This window comes from Asparagus officinalis, chromosome 3 (genome assembly GCF_001876935.1).
Source record: "Asparagus officinalis chromosome 3, Aspof.V1, whole genome shotgun sequence".
Classification (NCBI taxonomy): Eukaryota; Viridiplantae; Streptophyta; class Magnoliopsida; order Asparagales; family Asparagaceae; genus Asparagus; species Asparagus officinalis.
Window position 1 is genome coordinate 35,038,478 of NC_033796.1, and position 11,060 is coordinate 35,049,537.

Here is an 11,060-nt window from a genome sequence, read left to right on the forward strand (position 1 = left end):
TCCATAATGGGGCCTTAATCACCCCCATTAAATAGAAAACGGTTTTGAACCATTCAAATTGCAATTGAAATGGTCAAATGTGAGAATTGCGTTCTAGAGCAACCCTCGCGTTTAGCCTATGAAACGCGGGGGTGTGCCTTGTATTTTGGAGTTAGAACGCGGGGGTGACCCTCACGTTTTGGAAACACAGGGATGGACCTTCTGTTAGGTCTCATGTTATGAGCCTACATCTTCTAATCTTGTTTTGATGATTACAAACAATTCCTACATCTTCTAATCTTGTTTTGATGATTACAAACAATTCCTAATATTGTTTGTCTAGTGTTTATATTTTCTTATTAGGTATTACAAACAATTCCTAATATTGTTTGTCTAGTGTTTATATTTTCTTATTAGGTATTCTAGACAAACAATATGATGTTGGAGGATAGATGGAATTACGTCATAACGATAATATCCAATGGAGGTTGGCGGGATTGTGGAGTGAAGCTATGCATTCAAGTCAAGATCCAAGTTCAAGCTTCATCCGCAAGTTTACCAAGACGAGCATATTGAAGATCTATCAAGCTTTGGTATATTAGTTATTTTGTAGCGTATAATGTGTGAATATATTTCAAGCTCAATATATACACACACACACAATTTTGATTTATTACAAAATGAGTTTATTTGAGAAAACAATGCAATATTGGTTATTAATCTTGTTTACATTACATTCATATTTTATAATGTTTATAAAAACATTTTATAAAGTTTCCACATGTTCTTACATGTCAAACTTTATTTTCAAGATTCATTAAAAACATGTATTATGTATATTTTTGATAAACATTGAGTTTTCACAAATATGAGGACCTTTTTATAAAATTCCTTTCCGAACAAGTTTGTCAAAATGTTTATAAACTATTTACAAAGTTTCATATTTTTTGGAATTTATTTACTATTTTTTACAGAGCCTTGAAATTCAATTTCAAAATCAATTTAGGTTGATAACCTGTTATCAGTCGACTGGTCAGTCGACTGAGGACATCAGTCGATAGTCGACTGATGACATCAGTTGACAGTCGACTGATGTGTCGATTGATAAAAGTGTCTGCAATCATCAAAAGTCTCTGTTTCATTTTGGTCGACTGACCAGTCGACTGATGATCCATCAGTCGACTGATAAAAAGGTCATCAGTCAACTGATACACTGCCGATTGCCTGTAATAGTCAGCTCATCAGTTGACTGATGAGACCCGTCGGTCGACTGATAAGCCTTCCAACGGCTAGTTTTATGTAGTTTCCAGATTTTTATTTTTTGAGTTGTTTTGTCTTTTTCTCAGTTTTCAAATTTTTTTTTTTCAGTTGTTTTGTCTTTTGGCTGATGTCTTGAGTGCCTATAAATACCCTAGTGCATTCAACTCTTAAACCAAGGAAGAAAATTGGTTAATTAAGTTTTGAAAGAGTTTAGTTTGTGTTTAAGCATTATTTTAAGTTTGTTTCAAAAGAGGAGTTTTTCACAAGGAGGAAGCTTTGGATTTCAACTGAGGAATTCATCCTCATCATCTATCTACAGCTCCTTGTGTTTATAAAGAAGATTTCTAACTCTTTTATCTAGCTTATTTATCTTTGGATTTTCATATTCATATCTTAGCTAGTTTTATTTGAGTTAGAATTTTATTGGTCGCATTTATCACTCACACCTCAATTGAGCTTTTAATATTATTCATACAATATATTGTTGGGTTGTGGTGAGTGATTTAGTGAGAGTGGGCTTCATAGTGTTCTCATTCATTGTTAGAGAACAAATCATTGTACTTGAGCTTCATTTGTGAGAATCACCTTGTAATACACATTTACACCAAGAGGAGTGTGTGGTGAGGACGTAGTCGATACCAAGAGGAGTGGCGTCGGTAGTAAAGCCTAGAGAGAGATAGTGAAGCCGAGCACTTGAGGGAGGCGATACGTGAGGACCAACACTTGAGGTTGTAGTTTGTGTATGTACATTGTGAGAGATTTGTAGAGTTTTTGATGAGCTAGAAAACCGAGTGTGTAGAGAAGTTCCGACTTCCAAACCGAGTGTGTCGATAGTGGAGTTCTCCATGGAAGTGGGGAGCGGAGACGTAGGACGGAAGGTCCGAACTCCGTGATCATATTATTATGTTTGGATTGCTCTTTATGTTCGCTATTTGTTTATATTATTTATTGTTTATTTTCCCCTTTGCATATATATTCTTGCATATATCTTATTGAATATCATCATTGTTAGGATATATTTGTTAATTAATTTTAATCTACATTAATATCTAATAAGATTATCAATAACCCTATTCACCCCCTAGGGTACTTTCACCTTCGTGTTTTGGAGTTGGTACACGGGGGTGACCCTCGTGTTTTGGAGTTAGAACGCGGGGGTGGACCCTCGCGTTTTGGAGTTGGAACATGGGGGTGGACCCTCGCGTTTTGCTTTGAAGAGATCATTAATTGTAATCTCCTTTTTAAGTCCTGCAAAGATCATCATTTTGTAATCTTTGCATTTGGCTTTTTGAAGTATGAGAATCGTGAAATTGTAACTCTCGTCTATTGTCGTAAAAGTCGACAGATTATAGCTTTCATCGTCAGCGCTTTGTGAGGATCAGCTATCTGCAATAAATTTTTTGACAGTCTACAGAACCCCTTCCAAAGTTTTTGAAAGTTCGCGGTTGACTATAATGAATTTTCAAAATATTTTGGGTATCTTCTTTGTCTGATTCTGAGAAAGTAGTAGTCCTTATTGCTTTGATCGTTGAGCAATTTGATATGCAAGATCCGCGTTTTATCTTTAAAGACGCGAAGGTCGAGTTTAACTGTTAGAGGTGTAATGTTAATATAACAGATATTTTATGGACTTATCATCCTTGAGGAGGATTGATAAGTTGAGTTCGTCATCAGACGTGTGATGTTAACTTAATGGTTTAATATGCTTGTGATATTAACAAGAATTTTGATGACTTATCACTCTATTGGAGAGAATTGATAAGTTGATTTTATCATCAGAGGTGTGATGTTAACTTGATGTTTTTTTGTAATTGTGATTTGAACAAGATTTTTGTGAACTTATCGCTCTATTGAAGAGAGTTGATAAGTTAATTTTATCATCAGTGATGTGGTGTTAACTTGATGATTTTTTGGTTATATCAGAATATTGATTCAAACTCCTTGGGGACATGTAGAGATTTTGACTGTCACATGTGTATTATTAACCTGACAGGATTGTGTTACGATTTGAGCAACTTTGTGGACTTATTATCTTATTGGAAAAGATTGATAAGTTGATTTGGTTTGGAAAAGCTTGCTATATCAAGAATGAGACAATCTGGATTCGAACTCCATGGGATCTTAATCGTCAGAAGTGTGATGTTAACTCGATGATATATTGTCTAGGGATGGTTTTGTGAATTTTGTAGTTGGCAGATGTGTTTTGTTAAACATGTCAACTTTTGTAGTCTTATCATCTTGTTGGATAAGATTGATAAGTTGATTTTGTTTAACCATCTATTAGGGATGTGTAGAGATTTCGACTATCAGAGGTGTACTGTTAACTTGATAGTGTTGTGGCCTTATCATCTTATTGAGGAAGATTGATAAGTTAGATGAGAAAGATTTTTATAGTTGACAGAGATGTTTTGTTAAATATGACAACTTAGAAGATTCGTTACTCTTAATCCAATGAATTCCAAGTAACCAACCCCCAGTCTTGAGCGAGTTTAATTTCTCTTTTTAGACTGAGCAGGGGAGGAAAAATGGAGTCTCATGATTTTTTATGAGTAATATTTTTTGAAAAATTTCTCATTAATTGGCATCATGAGGCTATCGCCTTTCTGATTAATGAGACTGTAAGCTCCATTCAAGTAGACTAACTCTACTACGAAGTGTCCTTCCTATTTGGGATTGAATTTACCTTTTGTCTTATGTATCGTGACCATAGGTCGTCTGACTGCTAAGATCAGGTAGTCTTTTTTAAAGATCATTTATTTGACATTTTTGTTATAGGATTTTGAGATTCAAGCTTGGTATAACTCGATCTGTTATTGGGCTTGAAGCCGCTTATCGTCTAACGTTTCCAGTTCTTGGAGGCGTAGTCGATATTGTTCTTCATCGGTCATTCCGGTTACAAGAGCAACTCTTAGGAATGGGATCTGAATTTCTAATGGTAATACGACTTCACATCCATAAACCAAAGAAAAGGGAGTAGCTTTTGTCGGGGTTCTTACCGTTGTGTGATAAGCACATAGACATTCACCAAGTTTTTAGTCCCAATCACGTTGATTTTTAGAGACAAACTTTTTGAGAAGCTTCACAATGATTTTTTAGAGATAAACCTTTGGATAATATGCCGTTGATGTGATACTTTGGATTCTAAACTTGTTGCAGAATCTCTAGAAATTGTAGCCGACAAATTGAGTTCCATTGTTGTGAACTATTCATCTTGGTACGCTAAAGCAATAGATAACGTAATGTTTAATGAATTTGATCATGTTTGAAGTTTTAACTTCTTTCAAAGGTATGCTTATGCCCACTTGGAGAAGTAATCAGTTACTGTCAAGATAAACCGATGTCCCTTGGATGTTGGTAGGGAGATGGGTCCAACGATATCCATTCTCCATATCTCAAATGGTCAAGATGGAAATACCGGATGCAGATTCCCTGGTGCTTGATAGATGAAGTCAACATGGATTTGGCATGCATGACATTGTTTAGCATAATCAACGGCGTCTGCCATCATTTTTGGCTGATAATAGCCAAGTCTTTGGAGTCAATCCCCTAATTTAGATCAGGCTGATGAGCTCCACATATCCCGTCGTGAGCTTCTTTGAGATCTTATTGCGCTTCTTTTTTGGAAAGACAATGAAACAAAACTTCATCATGTGATTTTTAATACAAAGTTTGAGAAACCGCATTATAGTAGAATTGAAGGGCTTTCCGTTTGATGGCAGCCACTTCTTTGGGATGTCAGGAAGTATGCAGTACAAGACATAATCAATATACTAGAATCTCCAGTCCATCGGTTCAAAATCGATGGAAGTTTCACAAATAATTCCTGATATTGTCTCTTCTGAGTAATCTTCTAAAGGGAATTTGGGGTGATACAAGTCACGACCTGCGACGAATATCTTTGTTTTTGTCTTTGATGGCAATGCTAATGAAGTTGCCACTGAGGCTAAGGCATCTGCATAGGCGTTTTAGATTCGCGGAATGTATCCGATGAAGAAGCCCTCAAACTTTTAGGCTAACTTTAGCGCTACGAAGTGGTATAGGAGCAAATCCTCATTGCGCACTTCATATTCTCCTCGAACTTGATTCCCAATGAGTTGAGAATCATCATAGGCCTCGAGATGTCGGATGTTGAGTTCCTCAGCCACCTGCATCCCTTAAAACAAAGCGTTATACTCTGTCACATTGTTGGTACGTAGCTCGGTTAAGGAGGATCCTTTTGGAATCACGAATCCATTTGGGGATACAAATACAACTCCACTCCGGGTATGATTCTTCCGTCAGGTCATGCTCTTGATGCACCATCAAAGAATAATTTTCATACTTGCTTGGCTTCTATTTGTTAGGTCATGCAAGCTTCTGCTGTCTCATCTGGGAGATCTTCATATAACTTAGAAGAATCTGGTACCGAATGGTTAACTAAGAAATCTGTCAGGGCTCGTCCTTTAACAACCTTTTGAAGCATGAATCGCATCTCATACTACGATAACAGTATGGCCCATTTTGCGAGACGCCAGTTCAATGAAGACGGTCTCGTCATAAGCATCCTCAATGGATTTATCTTGGATATGACATGGATTAATTGTCCGACTAGGTAGTGTCGCATTTTCTAGACGGCGAACACCAAGGCTAGACATTCTTTCTCCTAGCTTTTCCTAACACACTTGTTCACTGCTGGTCATCAAGTAGATCGGGATGGACTCACATTATTTCTCATTTCGGAGTAGCAAAGGGTACCAACCCTTTATTTTTCTAACTATGTGGGTCAGTGTTTATCAGGTGTAGCTCCCTATTAGGGATCAGGATCATACCGATTGGAGCTTGAACGGGTGGAAAACTCCCGAGTTGGACTAACACCATGTTGGTGGTCACTGTTTTCTATTCTGGCTTCAGCTTGAGTACTTTTGCATCAACCAGAGCCTGTAGGATATCCTTGAAAATGTAGCACCTCTTTGTCAAATGTCCTAACATCCTATGGTAAATGTAGTAGTTTGGATCATCTACCTTCCCCACTTCTTCAGGCTTTTTAACTTCAGTGAGTTTCAATTTGCCACTCTTCTGAAGTAGCTTGAATAGAGATACCACATGCTCCTCTTTGAGGGAGTATTTCTTAGGTACTCTTTGCTGACCCGACGCTTTACCCTTGACATGTGATGGTTGAGGATTGGCTTTAGTAGTCATAGTATCTTTCCCTTTTGATCGGAAAGATTAGGCTTGGCACCATTTGCGCAGGTTGTTTTTGCTTACTTTCTTCTCCAGCTTCAACCCTGACAACTATTTCTTGAGCCTGTTCCCCTCGGGAGACTAGTTATCTTCAGGAGCGGTACTCTGTAACTCCTATTTAGGCTAGGAGTTTCGTCTGTAAGTTATGTCGACAGGTTTCCATCAGAGTAGACTATTTTATCCCTGTCAGACATCACAGAGTCACGCTTTGAAACCTCTCAATGAAGACTTTGATGACCTCTCCCTTCTTCTACTTAGTGGCCAGAAGGGTAAGGACAGAGACTTCTGTATCATCTTCAAAGAATCTTGATAGGAAGAGTCTCTTTAGATCTCCCACTTCTGGATACATGCAAGCAGTTTCATTAACCATTCAAAAGCAACTCCCTTAAGGGTGCCAATGAACAATTGAGTCAGTACGACATCATTTGCTATCACATTCTCAGTCTGCGACTTGAAATAATAGATATGTCGGTTTGGTGACCATGTGCCATCAAAAGCTTGTAAGGTCGGGACTTTGAATTTTGGAGGATAAGGGGTTGTATCTCATTCAGCAGAATAGGGCCTAATAACTCCCTCATCTTGGAGTTGGCGATAACATTGAGGCGGGCTTCCAGTTCTTTCATTTTAGCAGACTAGAGATTTTGCTCGTTCTTAGTCTCTCTCCCTTCTTCTGAAGAAGATTCCAAGTTGTGGGCTTCTTGGTCAGAAGCAACATTATCAAACACTTTTTCTTCCTCTTTGATGAAGATGATCCTGCTTTTGGGGAAGATTCATGCTGAGGCTGTGAATCTGTCTTCTGGAATTTGGCCCTGTCTGCGATAATTTGAGCCATCAGGATCCGGAGTTCATTGATAGACCACTGCTGATACTTGATCATAACTTGCTGCTCATCAAGTCTTAAGATCATCAGGGTGTCCCGCCATATAAGCAGAGCTCTCGTGTTCTACGAAAGAGCTAGAAGATTGAGATTCTGTGATGGCTGAGTGTCCATCATCAGACTTAATTCCTTTATCCAACTTCCGGTAGTTGACAGGAGGGATGACTCCCTTTCGAGTTCGAGTGTGTTGATAGATTCCATCAGACTTACTCAGGATCTCTTTCAAGTCAGGGGACTGATCCGTCTCTGACTCCTCAGAGCTAGGAATTGGTATCTTCCTATACTCACCATGTTAGAAGTGACTCCAAAGTACTCTTCTTCCAAAGTCGTCTTCATGTAGGAACGTTGTCACTTGTACGAGTTTAGTAAGGTGACGTTTGTCAGTCGATTGAATACTGATGACCTAGTTACAGGTGCACAGCATCAGCATTCTGAAAGGACTATAGAGATAAGTCGCTCGTATTGGCAGGCGGGAGTGACTTGTTGGATAGCTCCGTCTCTTAATAGGAACTCTCTCAAGTCTATTGCAGAGACTCGAGATGAGTTACTCACAATTTGTGAGGTTTTTCTTTGAACCCCCGGTCTTTGGCTGGACGAGACTGATTCTTGATGGACATGGATTTGAAGTCCATGTCGGTCATCCTGAACGCGACTTGACACATCACGTTTAATAACACAAGAGTCAGGTTTTAACACTGAAACATAAGGGTCGTGTTTAGGTAACTGAATGCGAGGGTCGCGTTTGAGAGCAGAGACGCGAGGGCTGTGCTTGAGAGTTGGGACGTGAGGGTCACGTACAACATCCCTTTGAATGCGAGATACGCGTTTTGACTGAGCAACGCGAAGCTGAGGTTCGCGTTTGGGCACGTGAACGTGAGGCTCATGTTCTTTAGTAGAAACGCTAAGCTCAGGGTTGCGTCTCGACTTACAAATGTGAAGTTCACGTTGGTTACTTGATCGATTTTCTCTAAGTTGTGCTAGTCGTAGGGATTTTCTCATTCGGCAAGCAACGATCATTTTCGTATGAGTTAAGGCCTTTGCAATGACTTCACCATCTATATTGATCAGGTTAGTTGCAGCAATTGGTCTCTTGTGACCTGATACCTTTTGCTGAGGTACGGGTGGAAGGCACTTAACTCAATTGGCGAGTTTGGCTGAACTAAAGTCTTCTCCTTCAGAAGGGGGGTTGTATGAACAGTATGACCCCAAGGAAAGACGCTCCTTTGGTGAGTCGATGATAGGAGGAATCTTAGTCTCATTGGAGACTTTGCGGATCTTGCGCATAGCCTTGGGGCTAAGGGATCCGGTGGAGAGGAACTCTTCATATTTGGCCTGGTCAAACTCAACGGGCAGAGTTTTGACAGTAGTCCCCACGAGTTTGGTGTCAGATTGCGTCACCACTTCTTCATCGGTGAAAAAGCTATTCCCCAGCAGAGTCGTCATCTTTTGTTTGCTGGAAAAATTGCAAGAAAACTAAGAAATAAATTAGTATTAATCTTCCTAACTGACTTAGGAAAAGAATGAATACAATCTCTCAAAGTAATCTCTCTCTAACTTACTTAGAAAAAGAAATTATAATTTTCTTATCGGTTTCCCGATTTACAAAAGAGAGAAGAATCGACGAAGATTCTTCCCTTTGTTTAATATTGAGTTCTTCTTGGTGACGGTGGGAGTGAGAGTTTGAGTATTGTATCCCGTTGACGATCCAAACACTTCGCTTCGTGGAACGTTGATCTTCGCTTCTGACTTTACGTCGGGAAGAACTTGTTAAACAAGTTTTGAACTCTGGCAAAGTTAGGAACTTTAAAAAAAAGTTGAAACTCTGGCCGAGTTAGGAACTCTTAAAAAAAGTTAATTTCGACAAATGAGATTAATTCCTTTTAGCCGAAAAGAGCTGATCTCTTGATCTTTAAAATTCAATATAGAATTCAAGAGCCAATTCCAACTCCTCAAAACTTCAGCCCCTTTTTCATCTGTAAAATCAGCTATTTGTTGGGTTTAAGGGATGTAACAGGCCCCTTAATTTGCTTCATAATGAGGGCTTAATCGCCCCATTAAGTGGAAAACGATTTTGAACCGTTCAAATTGTAATTGAAACGGTTAAATGCGAGAATCGTGCTCTAGAGCGACCCTCGCGTTTAGCCTATGAAACGCGGGGGTGGGCCTCACGTTTTGGAGTTAGAATACGGGGGTGACCCTCGCGTTTTGGAGTTGGAACGCGATGGTGGATCTATGGGTTTTGGAGTTAGAACGCGGGGGTAGACCCTCGTATTTTAAAGTTGGAATGCGGATGTGGACCCTCATGTTTTGCTTTGAAGAGATCGTTAATTGTAATATCCTTTTTAGTTCTGCAAAGATCGTCATTTTGTAATATTTGCATTTGGATTTTTGAAGTATGAGAGTCGTCAAATTGTAACTCTCGTCTGTTATCGTGAAAGTCGTCAGATTGTAACTTTCATCGTTTCCGCTTTATGAGGATCAACTATCTGTAGTAATTTTTTGACCGCCTACACTTGTCACCTGAGTTCTTAGTAATCTTCTTTGTTCTTGTATTAACCTGTTTACACAATAGTACCCTCTAAACTACTTTATTAATTGAGTTTAAACCAATTGATCCACTCCCGATTAAAATTCCAGAACCTATTGTGGTTCCGACGGCAAGACTCGTAATAAAGGAGCCAGACAAGGTTACGGGTCGGATCCAAAGTCAATACCCGCAGTCAGCGGCCGCGCAGAGAAACAATTTACCCGGCAACAAAATTTTATTGGATTTTTAACCTTTTGTTTATTTTATATAGGCTCCGATTTCCTTTCCCCTTTCTCTGTTCGCGACCACCGCCAAGAATACTAAATTAGGGCTGATCCCAGCAGCGACAACCGCGGGTCGTTTACCCGCTTCCCCGCCCTAATTCCTTCTCCCCCTTCCCCTCCTTCGCTTGCCCTAACCCTAACCAGTAAATTCGTCTTCTCTCCTCGTCAAATCAGTGGATCTTCACTGAAGTTCTTCATTCCAACTTCGTTCTTTTTTCCTTAGTGCAGATGTGAAATTTGTCTAATTGATGCTAAGGATTGAGTTTTGGGAGCTGAGTCTGTTGAATTATGTGGACGAATGTCTTCAGAATCGTAAGTTTCAATTTTTCTTCTCTCTGCAGTTGTTCGTTTGTAGTTGTACTGTGTTTTTTCGGTTAATTTGTTACATTAACTGTTCATTGTGTCCGAGATATCAAGAAAATACTAGACAAAAACTAAAAAGAGGGCTTTGTTTTGAATAAATTGTATGTAGGTACTGAATGCATGGCAGTGTAAAGTTTCAATTTTTCATAATGGGAGGATATGTTTTAATTGAACATTTTTGCTTTCCCAGAAGATTTAGCAAGCTGCACCGTCGAGCATTCACCAAGAATATTGTATCTTAGAGACTGGTTTAAAGATGTTAGGGGAAAAGGAATTCAAGTTAGAGTTTAGATGGTATATCTTGAAAGAGAATTGACCCTAGTGTTATAGGTTTGCACAAAGAATAAGAGCAGTACTCCACCTTGTTTCATTTTATTTACTTCATATCTTTATGTGAAGGGCCATTGTCAAACTACTACATATACACGGATGAAACTGTAGTTTCGTCATGTATTCTCATATTATTTTTCAATGTAGGGCTTTCCTCTGGAACTGCTCTGAAAAAGAAAATTAGCCCCTTCAGTTAAGAGATTGGGGGAGGGGGGGGGGG

The 11,060-nt window shown here is 39.1% G+C and overlaps 1 protein-coding gene across 2 annotated transcripts in view; it reads left to right on the forward strand.

Moving 5' to 3' along the window:
* Positions 10,120-11,060, forward strand: part of LOC109833757 (mediator of RNA polymerase II transcription subunit 13) — a 21,809-nt gene continuing 20,868 nt past the window's right edge. Inside the window, exons 1-2 of one of the 2 annotated variants that reach the window (XM_020401559.1) lie at positions 10,120-10,290; positions 10,371-10,459. In XM_020401559.1, coding sequence (XP_020257148.1) covers positions 10,436-10,459 — 24 coding nt within the window. In that variant the 5' untranslated portion in view covers positions 10,120-10,290; positions 10,371-10,435. The remainder of the gene's footprint in view (positions 10,291-10,370; positions 10,460-11,060) is intronic. The other variant, XM_020401560.1, reaches the window with a different exon arrangement.